At 37.9% G+C, this 14,160-nt stretch overlaps 1 protein-coding gene across 1 annotated transcript in view; it reads right to left on the reverse strand.

Moving 5' to 3' along the window:
* LOC128029228 (glutamate receptor ionotropic, kainate 4) overlaps nt 1–14,160 on the reverse strand; it is a 307,696-nt gene that overhangs the window by 43,535 nt on the left and 250,001 nt on the right. The window contains exon 11 of the mRNA XM_052616871.1: nt 14,026–14,130. Within this exon, the coding sequence (XP_052472831.1) occupies nt 14,026–14,130 (105 nt within the window). The remainder of the gene's footprint in view (nt 1–14,025; nt 14,131–14,160) is intronic.

The following is a 14,160-nucleotide window of genomic DNA, read 5'->3' on the forward strand; positions in this document are numbered from 1 at the left end:
ATACAATTATATATTGTAAAATATGAATAATAGAAAAGAAATAAAATACTAGACTCAAAAGCTCAAGATATCCTTGAAGTGGATAGGGAAAACAGAATTTTCCTTGCTCTTTATTTGTAATATGTAGAAATACTCTACCATTCACAAAGCAAAGCTCCCTTCTCAGACCACGCGGCCTATCTATGGAGACTTAAGCCCTTCTCAGAGGTAGGGTGATTTAATAATTACCTGAGACTTTTTGTGATTTTAATTCTATTCTGAATTGGCTGTGTAAGTAATATTCCTAGATTTTCTACAGTGCATTCTAGTATCTGTAAAGATTACAATGTCTTTTACTTTAGGAAACACTGGCCAAGAAAGCATGGCAGCATCTCTACTTCTTCTAAAAACTGAGAGAGCCCCAGCCCCCATCATGTGCACCTTCTACAGAGGCACCATCGAGAGCATTCTTACGAGCTTCATCACTGTGTGGTATGGCGCATGCAACGCGTCCTGCCGGAAGACCCTTCAACGCATAGTGAGAGCAGCTGAGATGATCGTTCGTGTCTCTCCCCCCTCCCTCCAGGACATTTATGGAACCCATTTCACCCACAAAGCCCTCTGCATTGCAGGTGATCCCACACACCCATCACACAGCTTCTTCTGTGTGACTTCAGACTGCAGAGTCTCCAGGCCAGGACCAGCAGACTGAAGGACAGCTTAATTCATCAGGCTGTCAGGAAGCTGAACTCCCTTCCGACCTTGCCCCTCCTCCCCTCTTTTGCCCCAGGAACCACTGAACTCTGAACCCCCTCCCCTGTTTTGCCCCCCCCACCAGCTCCCACATCCCCAGGTACTTCCACTCCCCCCTCCCACTAACAAACTGTGACCTGCACCAGAGACTTTGTGCAGCATTGGTCTGCTCACTACCTCATTCAGCATTGAACTGAACTCATTCAACTACATCTTCAGACAGTTTAAATAAAGAACTGGTCTCTGAGCTTTTTGAGCTATCTGTATTTTTATGCTCTACTGTTAGGGTTATCAGTATGCACCAAGGGTCTGAGAGTAATGCAATTTAAATTCTCTGTATGTGCTGTACATGTGGAAGAATGGACAATAAAGCAGACTTTGACTTTTGACTTGACTTTTGTGTGGTCAGTCAGAACACTTTTTATATTGTAAAGATGCTGCATGTAGGTGTCATGACCTTGATCATAACACAATAACATTTCATTTAAGAGTTACAGATCAAGAATTTCAGAGAGTTCTTTAATGCATGAGCCACAATAATGGCCAACAATAGCAAATATTGCCATCTTTTCAGTATTTAACACCTTGGCCCTCATGAACAACAGTGTGAATAGTGATTTTTGACATACATATAAAGTTCAATTTTTTCTACAAAACAAAAACTGAAATCGAGCGTGTACAACATCATTGGCAGGTGACAGAATTACACTGTGGACACATTTAAACATTCTTTAAAACATTTGGGATAATGTAACAAGTCAGCAAAATATATAACACTGTTCTAGTGGTTTTGGGATATTTTAAGTAAAAAAAATCTCACATATTGTGCCTTTAAAGCTGGAAACTTTAATTTTATACGAGAAAATATAATTTTTATAAAGTAGCTCCTTCATTCTTCTTTTAGATTTATCCATCCAATCTGCCATTGTACAACTAAGACTTAGTCTAAAGAGAGAAGCCAAGACTCCCCTGTAGGCTTCAATCAAACAGTTTTTATCCACATCCACACTCACACAACCCTCTTCACTTTAATTACCACAACAATCACTGAATACCAACATATTGGCTTTAATGTCAGGTGTTAAAAAAAGAGACAAGCCTTGCTTGCCTCTCTGGCTTCTTTTCAAGTCTGCGTAGTTACCGGCTCTCATGACCTCAGGACTTTCTCAGACTCTCAACTCTTTGTTTCTGTCTTCTCAGAAACAGAACACAGTGTCTGCAGTGTTAAAAGTTGAGCCTGGGCTAAGCAATTAAAGTCTAGGTCAGAGGATGATCGGTAGGCCAGATGATAGACCATGCGAAAGCTTTCTCTCTCACACATACCACTCATCTTCTTACTCCGTTACCTCCTACAATACTAGAGTCTTAATAATTCAGCATTTGCAGGCCCGTTCCTTCATACTTCACCACATCCATGTTATTGCTCTCCCCAGGCGGGCTCACGCACTGACACAAATTGTGTACATTACAGAGGAATGTTATGGGTGCTGTGACAGTTTTATTGCCACCCGGATGAAGACATAAATGGGTAATTCATGATTTCTATCAGCTATAATGCTGAAGTCCTCAAAATGCTTCTCAACTTCCATTTCTGTAAATTCTTTCAGAAATGTGTTTTTATACTGCCACCAAACCATTTAGTACATAAGACCTCTTTGAAACGCTTTGAAATGTGAGTAACTTGTGTCTTATGGTCTAAATCGACTTGTCTCGAGTTGATTCGCAAGGCTCATACCAAACCAGCTGGTGTGGTATGATATCTTTCAAGACAAGAAGCGAATTCATAGCTTAATTCCCAGCATGTGTCAGGAAGTGTTGACTCCTCTCTAGTGTTCTTCAAAAAAAAAACACACACACACATAGGATACAGACTGTCTTAATAAATGAGATCTCCTGCTGAGAGGACAAGTTCACAAATTCAGCTGAAAGAAAGAGCAAGCCAACAGAGACAGGCGACCATAATTGAATTCCAATTGCTGTGTGTGTATTAAAGCAACCTGCTGAGAATGTGCAATGTTGGGAGAAATTAAACTAAAATTAGGGATGCTACCAGCTACATTTTTTTAGGAGCATGACAGTGCCTCATTGCTTAAAAATGGTGCTTACTCTAACTTTTATCAATTTTATCAAAACAATATCCATTTAGCATGGCAAATTTCTATGTTGATGTATTTCACTTGTCATGGCAATATAATTTTAAAATAATCGCAATCCTTTTGTATGACACTACAGCTTTAGAAAACATTTCAATTTGTTCATTTAAATCTTGTCCATTATCTTTTTTTTAAGTAATTTATTAATATTAAGCACATATTAAGTTAAATATGTTACAAAATTGGGGATACGCTGATGTCTATTGTGAAAATGTAATAAATTAAATTTGTATATATTGTTGAAAAGTATTGTTGATAATTTTAAGAATTATCATATAACCCTGGAAAAAAACTGCATGGTTTCCAAATAATCAATCAAATAATATCACCTGATAAAGATAAAGTACAATTAGGGCCCGATGTTGTCTAAACTACTCAGAAGGTGAGCTCTGCCTCCAAGGGGAGAATCAGAGCAGGACAAACGTGAGGCGGGAGACACGGGCTGTACGCGGCAGGAGAAAATCCAACAGTTAAAGCCTCTCCTTCAGGGAAGAGGCGCTACTCCTCCCTGCTGCCAGGCCTTCACTGCAGGTGGTATAATCTCATGACTTGATGAACTACTTCTATTATCAAACTTAATTACTAAATTGTCAAGATTGTCCTGCACTGGCGTGAGCAGACCAACCCCCTGCAAGAGAGACAAACAAATAAACAACAGCGCGGCTCCAACAGCCAGCTTCTGACTGCTATTAGGCTCCACAGAGCTCAGGCTAATTAATAGCCTGTGATGCTATCGATGGGGGAAATAAAGACAATTGACAACTAGCTCTCGCAAGCCCAGGGAGAAAGATACATGGTTGAGACCTGCTGGGCAAATGGGCTGGAAGTGTGTGTGTGTGTGTGTGTGTGAGAGAGAGAATGGGAAACACAGCTAAAATATACCATACATTATTTTTTTTTTACAAACAAAGCCAAATTAAACCCTGCAGCATACACAGAACATGCTCAGGAGAGTTCGAACAGTTCAGATATTGCGGTGAATCAGAGGTAAAAACTACATCAAAAATGTTCAGTTTCTTGCACAGACCAATCGTTTTGTATCTTTACATATCAATGTATCATCACAAGCCGCGGAGTTAAATTTGGTATTATTTGAGTATGTTTTTTTCTGTTTTATTGTATGTTTTAGCTGTGATTCCCGTTCACCTCCATTATAAGACTGACAGACTGCAAATGTTTGTGTTAAAAATCTTTGTTTGTGTTCTACTGAAGAAACAAAGTCACCTACATCTCTGATGCCCTGGGGGTAAGCAGATAAACATCAAATTGTCCAGATTTTGTTTTGATTATTGATCATAATATTGAGATTATTGTGATATTGTAAAATATAAAATATAATAATAAATATTTTGCCATAATATTGTAAAATAAATACTGCAAAATAAAAAAGTAATAAAAGTTATTTACTACTATAAAATTTTACTGCAAAATGTTCAAATGGTAAACCATTGGTCTTTTATTGAGATTGTGATATTGTGTAATAACATTATTAAACAAAATAAGAAATATATTATAATAATACCATGAATACTGTAAAATACATTTTATTTTATTGTTAAATTACAATAATAATATTTGTGACATTGTTAAATATTTTTTTTAATAATACTGTAAAATAATGACTATAAAAATCAAGTGATAAAATAACTTAATCTTACATAAAATTATAATATTCATGTTTATTTCATCCTTTTTGAAACAGTAAGCCATTTTCAGAGTGAGACTCATTTAGACACATCCAGCTCATGATATCAGTGTCTCAGAATTAATCATTTTAGTTAGTATAGCTTAATTGTTTTTAAGTGAATCTGCATAGAAAAAACTAATGTTGAAAACTTGAATGTTGAAAATAAAAATATTAAACTAAACATGAAATATATTGTAATTATATCGTAATATTTGTACAATATTTTATTGATTTTACTATTATGTATCATATATTTTTTTGTTTTTATGCCAAACTATTTACCTTTTATTTTGACAGGTTCCCAGCAAATAAAAATATGCACTGCCGTTTCAGAGTGAAGCACGTCTATGTGTTCATTTACATGTATGCAGGTATCAGTCTCCACACAGCTCGATTCACAATGAACCTTCGCTTCAACCCAGTAAAGCAGTAGAAGCCAGCACAATTTGACAATATCGAGATATTGATTATATTTCAATATATGTGTATTGTTTAGCCCTAACTAACAGTGTGCATAAATGTGTGTGTGTGACTGCAAACATGCTTTCCCTGCATCGCTGCTCTAAGGGCACACAGGCTGGCGGGTTGCCCAAACAAATTATCTTCTTTTCTCATGGATCCTGAAGGGCATTTCCACTCGGCTTGCCCCCTGAGACCCAGTGTTCTGAGCAGGGAGAAGTCAATAAGATCACGCCACGTCATCTCTGAAACTCACAAAAGAAAACAGTGTCCTTGGTCGGAGCCCTATCTTAATTCTGTCTATCCTATTCTGTTCATCTACATCCCAGAACAGGCTGAATTATCTAGCTTCATATCTAGCACAGGCCAATGGAGGACACCATCTGCCCACGGTTGCAAAACACTGACTCCTTATTAGCTTGCTTGATATCGCTCATTACCCAGTCTCATATAAAGATAAACGTATATAAAGACAAAGCACATTCTCTACGAAATATTTACTAGTCTAAATAGTCTTTTCATCACTTGTTTAGTGGAGAGAGAGGAAACGTGTGGGTGAGAATGGCCGTGTTTAATGGGGTCTCTTTATAGAGATGACTGGTGGAGCTTATGGCAGAGCAGTGGGAGAGAACATGCCAGATCAGACAGGGAGAACCAATGGGAAAATGTCAGGCCTGCTGAAACTGAGGAATGTGGCGAGGCTGAGGTGACCTTCTTAATGGCAGCACATTGTCGTATTCTAAGTGGGGTAACTACTTCAGACAGCACTAGAGAAATATTCAAGTCACTGCTTCCAAAAGCTGCATCTCTAGCTACTTATAAGAAAAAGGCAAGGTGGGATATATGTCAATGGTTTTATTAAATAGCTGTCTATTATTGTCTAAAACAGAGGGAACATTACCAGTTCTCTAGAAAGAGTTTATTTTGTTTTTGTTTGTGTTATAATGAGATGAATTTGTTATTTTGTTTTGTTGGGCGGTTGTTGCGGTTGGTATCGGTGGAAGAAAACGACAAGCAATGTTCTCTGCAACACATGCTGCAATCTATTCCTTTTCCAATCTGTCAAGCATTTTGCTATACGTTCCAGTAAAAACTAAAAGGAAAATGCCAACAGTTTCCACTGCTATACATCTGACATACTGATGTGCAGCTGCAGTTTCATATAAAATATATTTAAAATGTATAAATATAATTTTATTAAAAAAATAAATAAAAGAGGTTATATTAGATCCAGATTAGAACCCATAACCTCTCACACTCAAAAGTAAAAATATTACTGGACTAAAAAGTCATGCTTGGTTTCATCCACTGTTCTCCAAAATCCAAGATGGATGAAGTTATCAAATTAAGTTCATCTGAGCTTCTGAATTAGCTAGCAAGTATGAACGCTCCCATTAATCTATGTGTAGCGAGTTAATTAGAACTTGTTTTGAAGAAAAATAGGCTAGTCAATGTGCAGATTAAATTATTTTTGAAACCAGCTAAAATGAAATAAATAACCAGAACAGAACTACTTCAATCTTTGTGTTTTCAGTTTGGGTGTGTGTAATTTACATTTTAGGGCAAACCTTGCAGGGCAAAGCATCATCAATTTATATTTACCACAGGGCTTATTTTACTTATAAATTGAAAAACTGCATCTGTATCTTGATTTCAGCAACATTCGAAATGCTCTCAGTCACATACACGGGCGTTTCTTTATTGACCATTTGTTGCAAAGCCCTGGTCTATCTGAAAGCTTTCCCGATCATTATACAGAGAAGCCAAGCTTCCAGGTGGGACCAAAAATATATTGACCGAAAGCCCAATGTCCAATATTGTTTAGAGCCTTTTGTCCAGTGAACATTGATCTATCTTTGCTCCATTAAAAACACGTGTTCAGACATAAGCCACAGATTCCCACTGATGCACAGTTTCAAAAGGGCTTTATGGGCCGTGCATCCCCTGACATCTATAGATATGTCCATGTACTGTAGAAAAACTGAGCTCTACTTCACTTTTATCCACTAAAATACTGAAATACACTGAGAGAAAGAGAGAACCATACCACAATACATAGAACAATATATAGAACAAGTGAATGATAGCTAGAACTAGAATGAAATAACACCCCCATGTAGTCTTTCTAAACTGATATTTACTCTCGATAAAATTTTGTGAGGTGTTATTTTCTAAATAACTGAATAATTAATTTTGGAGTATTTTTTAAAACTTGGAAGCATATCACCTTCCGTCCATGTGCCAAAACTTCCTCAGTTACATCTTGGAGAGTGTTGGCAGTGTGTAAAATAATCAGCGAAGTGCTGAAATGTTATATAAGCTCTCATTAACCAGTCTACCTTAAGCAATGGCACCCGGATAGGACTGGCTCTCTGCTAGAACCATGCTTAGTATAATGACACCTGCATGAAAAGCAGTGCAGCCATCTTGTCATCCCACCTGGGTTTGATATTCATCTTTTGAGCTGAAACTGATGTGAAATCGCAGTGCCGGTTGAGTGTGGTACAGTTCTTAAATGTGAGATGCTTGCCAGAGAAATTCAATTTAGAAGTGCCAATAATGTGTGCTGGTCTGGGTAATATGCCCACCTTCCTTCCCTTCCTCCATACCAGCTTCCAGGAGGGAACCGTATGTACACGTGTGCCAATCTGTCCCATGCCTGCTGGGTAGGATAGGCTCTGCCAAGTGGTCCAGGAAATGATGGATAAATCTAGCCTTAATACTGCTCTCAGTTCTGTACTACTTTCAGTCTCTTTCGTCTTTTAGCCACAATGCTCCATCTTTTTTTTGTTTGTCCAGTGTCTCTGGGAAGATTCATGCATGGATTCCCAGTAGGTAGTCTGTTAATGTAGCCTCCGAAACAGCTATGAGCCTCAAACATCTGTCAGTATATGATGTGGAAATAGAAAGCATGCGCATTCGTGGATGTGTGCACATGTCTTTGTATAAAGCCTGGCCGCTTCACTCAAGATTTGTTGCCAAGGCATCCGTATAGCTCTAATAGCTGCTAATCTGAGACAGCGCATTGAGGGAGCGTTCTGCTTTAAATGTGTAAATGTACTGAAAGCATAAATCACACAAAAAACAATCCTAAAATGGTCTCATGGATGTTAGCATTCACTTTCATTTATGTTAATTACCACAGTGTTTCCCAACCTTTATCATCTTAGGTATTCGCACAGCTCCATCAGTAAAGATCCAAAATTCGGATATATTGTCTTAAAGTAAAATCATTTCAAGTACCTGGCTATTGTTTATGCTTGGAATATCATACTACTCTTATTATCCATGCAGTGTGCAGTATGCTAATTTATACCTCCATGACTTTTGCGAAAATGTGCATGTGACGAGTGGGGCGGGGTCGAGAGACGTGGGAGGAGCGAGGCCCAAGGAGGAGATGGAAGGATAAAAAACTGGAGCGACGACAGTCAAGGACGAGAGAGGACCAGACCAGGCTCATCTCCAATCACTCCACTGGCCTCGCTCCTCCCACATCTCTCGGCCCTGCCCCACTCGTCACAGTGCAATATACAAAAGTACAACAGAACACAGAATAATAAATCCCATAATGCAACACTTGACTTGACCTTCCATCTCCAGAGTGATGGATGAACCAGAAATAATGTCAATGTAATTTCCTGTGTCGTAATTATTTGATCAAACTTCCAAAAGGCAAGGCATTTTCTGAAACTGAAATGCAACAACCTTAAAGGCATAGGTGACCCAAAAATGGTAATTGAAATGTCTACTTAAAAAAATAAAAAATAATAATAATAATAAAAAAAAAACACTTAAAATCACAGTGAGATTTTTCATAATATCCTTTTCTATGTTCTATGTTCCAAGTAAGTCACACAGGTTTAAATACTGGGATAATTTCCATATTTGAGTGAACTAAACCTTGGCACCACTGCATTAAACAAGCACGTAATGTGACAGCTCAGTATCATACTACTGTCATAGCATGATGCATGGTTTAACACACAATTCAAAAAAGCAGTATAACGTGAGAACAATGCAGAACACCAGTATTCCATCCAAACACAGCTGCCGTATTTTTCACACTCATACTCATTAAATGAAAATAGCCTCTGCTTGGATTTGTGGGTGAATATCTATCATTAAGGAAAAGAGACACTGTGAGCTCTGCCAGAATTTTCAGTCTTTTACAACAACAAGTGCACAACACATACAGAAAATAATGTGCAGAGGGGAGCTACGTTAGGACAGTGAGGTGACATTCTCATGAACTTTGCTGTCCAGCTGGACCGCACAGCAGCGCTGAAAGGACCAGGCCGGGGAAGCGACAGATGCATTACATCAAATTGAGACAGCGGATATTACTCTTTAGAAAAACAGTGACGTCTTTGGGAAAATAATAAGGTTGGGCGCAAGCACCAGCTGTCAGTCCAGTCTCTACTGTTATGACTGGGATAGTGAACAAAGTGGCCTTTCCACTGTCCATCTGTCCATCACGAATCACAGAGAACACAATATGGGAGCAGTCGATGGAGAAAGTTGACAGTCTTTCAAAAGGTTAAAAGAGCAATAAAGAAGTGTATGTGAGTGACACAAGGTGACAGTCACAAAGGCTGTAGAAATGCGGTGTCACTCAGAAACTAGGCTGCTTTGACAGCGCTACCCTTCTGCTCTCTCTGGCCGTCATACACAGAAACAGCCTATGCTAACAACAGTCAGCTGTCAACTTGGTTTACCCTAAATGGCTGTTTTAAGTTGGAAAGTGCTCATAATATGCTGTTGGATGCAGCTTGCGGCAAAGAAAGAAAACTCACTTAACTTCAGATTTGTCAGTGTGTGAAAACGGATAGAAATTTTTATTCTATGACAACACTATGAGTCATTTTTTATTCTGAGTAATTTTATTACTCAACAATGAACAAAAGAACAGCACACAGCCACAATGCTCTCAAACACTATTTCAATAGTGGACAAACAACACTTCGAACCTTTCTTTGCCAAGCAGTCCTTTAGAGAATCTCTTTTTCCCAGTTTCAATCTTTTAAGCTGACTCTTTTATTGTCTTTCTTTGTGAATTAAAAAGTATTGTTTGTTGCTATCTTTAAAAAAAAAAAAAAAATAGAAGGCCATGAAAAAGAAGAGCACATTGTAACAATGTTCTCAAATTCTGTTTTAAAAGTGGACAAAAAATGTTTTAACCTTTTTGGTCTTGGTCAATTAGTTCTTGTTTGGATTTTTTTTTTTCGGGCAAAGACTGGGTACATCTTCAATAATATTATCTTTTAAGATTATTATTTTATTATCTTCCTTTATGAATTAAAATGTCTTGCTTATTGCAACCTTTTTTGATGTCTCTCCAAATATCATGAGCAGGGCTCCAAACTGCGACTAAAACGGCATAAATATTAAATACATTGCGACCATAAATATTCAAATGCGAGTGAAGTGCAAATTGCTGAGGTCGCCACTGGCGACTAGGCCTATGTATTTACATGTTATCTCTTAAAAAATTGCATGTAATGCCTTTTTTCCTGATTGTTTTGCATTCACATCTTTTTTTATGTTCGCGCATTGAAGATTTAGTGGGAAAAAGAGTTTTAAACAGTCCTGATCTGCCGTGCAGCAGCGCTGACACACACCTGATAAACGCGCGAGAGAGAAATGATGGAGACTTGAAGAGAAAGTGCAGAAAAACAGCGTCTATTTCGTTCATAACTTGAACAAACTACAAAAGGTAAAGCTGTCATCTGTGTGGATATTGGCAATATCGTTAACAGTTCTCGTTTATAATCATAAGGCTTCTTCTTAACAAGATCTTAGTCCATGCTGTGTTCTGTTAATGCATGAACTTCATTATTTGAAGTGCACTTGCCGTCCAGTAATCACAAAAAGCTTTGTGCTTTGTTACTTTTTAATTTACAAAGTATCAGCTTTAAAATTATTCCAAATTCATAACAAAATTCAAACAATAAATACAGTTTTGGTGCTCTTTAAGGGGCCGTTCACACATCGTGCCTAGAAACGCATGGAAAACCGCTAGGCGCGCCGCTTTCTGATTTTTTTCCAAAAGCCTTTGGGCTCTTTCGCTTCTGAGGCGTCTACCGTTGCTAAGCAACCATGACCTGCTCTCTCCATGAAGACGTGTAACGTACATTTTAGCAAAGGATAAATGGATTTGCAGCACTAAAAATCGCTTGCAGTAGCTCTGTTACTAAATTTATTTAAAAATGGCTATCCATATACAGCTATGATCAGCTGTTCCTTCATCTTGGCTGAGCTTTCGTTGGTACTGGAAAGGATGAATGTGATTGGTTGGTTCTTGTCACATGATCTGCGGTGCGCTTGCGGGATTCTGAAAAGTTGAGATGTTTCAAACTCGATGCGGTGCGGACGTGCCTGGAAAAAAACGAGTGCGTCGCTTCCATTATGAGCACGCACGCATACCGCGCGCCTACATTTTAAATAATGAACTTGAGCGCACAAAACGAAAACAAAACGTCCCCTAATGCGGCAGGTGCGATCGCGAGTAGTGCCTCAGTTCAAGCAGCACGTGAACCTATCAAATCTTGCTCTTTACTACTAGAGTACATAATGAACATGAATCAACATCAAAAGGTAGGCTATTTTATAAGAGATTCTACAGTACAACACTTTCAAACTGTGAAAAACGTGTAAAGCTTGCAAACATTGCAACGTAATATTAACCTCAGTAACCTTTCGGTGTCCATAAGCTCATCAGTCAGCTAGAAAAATAACTATAAAGAGGAGCATTTTGCTATATTTATGAGCTATTGAATTTTAATATTTTTACTTAACCTGTTGTCTACATGATTCAACTCCTCCTATAAAATTTTATCTTACTAATAAAGAAAAACAGACTGAAACTGTGAAAGACATGCACTCTTAAAAATAAAGGAGTACAATTTTGGTTCCACAAAGAACCATTCAGTCAAAGGCTCTTTGAAGAACAATCTCTTTCTGACCTTTTCATTATCTGTTATAAAGTCAATGTCACGGAATCTTCTACCCATCACTACTTCTCAGGGCTCCGAGATTGAGTCTGTATCTCAATTCAAGTATCTTGGTATCCTAATTGATGATTCACTCTCTTTTAAACCTCACATTCAACAGTTGGTAAAAAAATTAAAACTGAAGTTAGGTTTTTATTTTAGAAACAAGTCATGTTTTTCCTTTGAGGCCAAAAGGAGGCTTGTTGCTGCCACTTTCTTGTCAGTGCTGGACTATGGCGATGTCATATACATGAATGCTTCCATCACAAGCTTGAAACTGTTGGATACTGTTTATCATGGAGCTCTTAGGTTTATCACAAACTTTAGAGCACTTACTCATCACTGTTCTTTGTATGATCGGGTTGGTTGGTCTGCATTGTCCACCCGTAGACTTAATCATTGGTACATTTTTATCTACAAGGCAATTCTTGGTCTGCTTCCCCCATACCTCCAATCTTACATTGAAAAGAAAAATACAGGAAGATATTGTCTTCGTTCTGAGGACTTATTATTATTATCTGTCCCTCAAGTCCGGACCGAACTGGGAAAAGGGGCGTTCAAGTATGCGGCACCCTGCACTTGGAATCAGCTGCAAAATGTCCTGAATCTTAAGGAGCCAGTTTCATTGACTGATTTTAAATTACTTTTAAATAACATGGAAGCTACACAAACTGGCTGTAGATGTAATGACTGACTCAGTTATGATGGACGATCCTTGCTGTTGTTTATCGCTTGCGATAATAGGTGAAATTCTGATTTCTTATGATTTTATAATTATTTATTACTTGTATAAATTGTTATATGTTGACGTTATATGTTATATGTTTTTATGTCTGTAACCTTGTTAATTGTGCTGCTGCCTGTTTTGGCCAGGACGCTCTTGTAAAAGAGATTTTTAATCTCAATGAGTTTTATTCTGGTTAAATAAAGGTAATATATTGTATTCAAATGTTAAAGGTTCTTTAAGATACCATTTTGACAGGAAAAAAGGTTCTTCTATGGTATCATGAAGCACCTTTATTTTTAAGAGAGTATGACAACATTTACAGGATGCATTGAGGAGGACCCCAAACTATACTCAGGGGCCAAGTAATGCTTATGGTCCATGATATTGGTACAGATTTTGTGTAATAAACAACGCATTACTGTATATTTCAAGTTGGAAAAGACATTTAGCTCCCACTTTAAGTGAACCTTCATTCCCAGGTCATCTACAAGAAGGATTAAAATGCTGATAAAGTCAAGAATAGATGAGATATAAACACGTCAGTATGATTAAAAAGTTAAAATGTAAAATAAATAATTTAAATAAAACACATAAAACATGTTAATTCTGTGGCACCTAAAAAAATCATTTGGCACCTAAGTTTTTTTTTATAGGAGCCAATGGCTCCTAAGTCGATTTTTTTGTTTGGAGCCCTGATAAGAATGCCATCGGGTGACTGCAACTCAAAACTACATGAAACTACATGAAATGGTATGTGGACGTCCAAAACAACTTTGGAGCATAATAATCTGAGAAGGCCTTCAAAAAACATCAACAAAATAAAGTGGGATAAGTATCTCGTCACACCCCTATCATAAAGGTTTGGAGCAACTTAAGGGTGAGTAAATGATGACAGAATGTAGATTTCGGGTGAAGTATCCATTTAAATCTCCTTCTCCTTACTAATGGCAGATGTGCAAGAGCCCTCGCTTATATCTATATCTATATTCAATCTAAATCCAAACCTGCCAATAAAAAAAAAAAAAAAAATCACAGGAGCATGAAACTGCAAATTACCAATAATCAGTTTGCTTCCTACACTTTTCCGATTAAGTGTTCTGATTAAGGATTGGGGGAAAAAACAACGTGCTTTTAGAGGATTTCTACACCTTTACATCACATCTGTGCAACTGTGGCCAGGAAATCTAATTTAGTTCCTGGCAGACAGAAGCATAAACACAGATAATGGAGAGTTTTTACCTCTGGCTGATAGGCTGGTGTGGCCGTGAGTTACTTTACCTGCCTTAGGCCATCCCTGCTGTTCTGCATGATCCGGAGGGCATAGTTCGAGCGCTGGCCTTTGCTGTTGAACTCAATGTGGCCTGTTAGACCTTCCAACTCTACCTATCCGGAGAGAGAGAGAGACACATGTTA

Source organism: Carassius gibelio, chromosome A15 (assembly GCF_023724105.1).
Source record: "Carassius gibelio isolate Cgi1373 ecotype wild population from Czech Republic chromosome A15, carGib1.2-hapl.c, whole genome shotgun sequence".
Classification (NCBI taxonomy): domain Eukaryota; kingdom Metazoa; phylum Chordata; class Actinopteri; order Cypriniformes; family Cyprinidae; genus Carassius; species Carassius gibelio.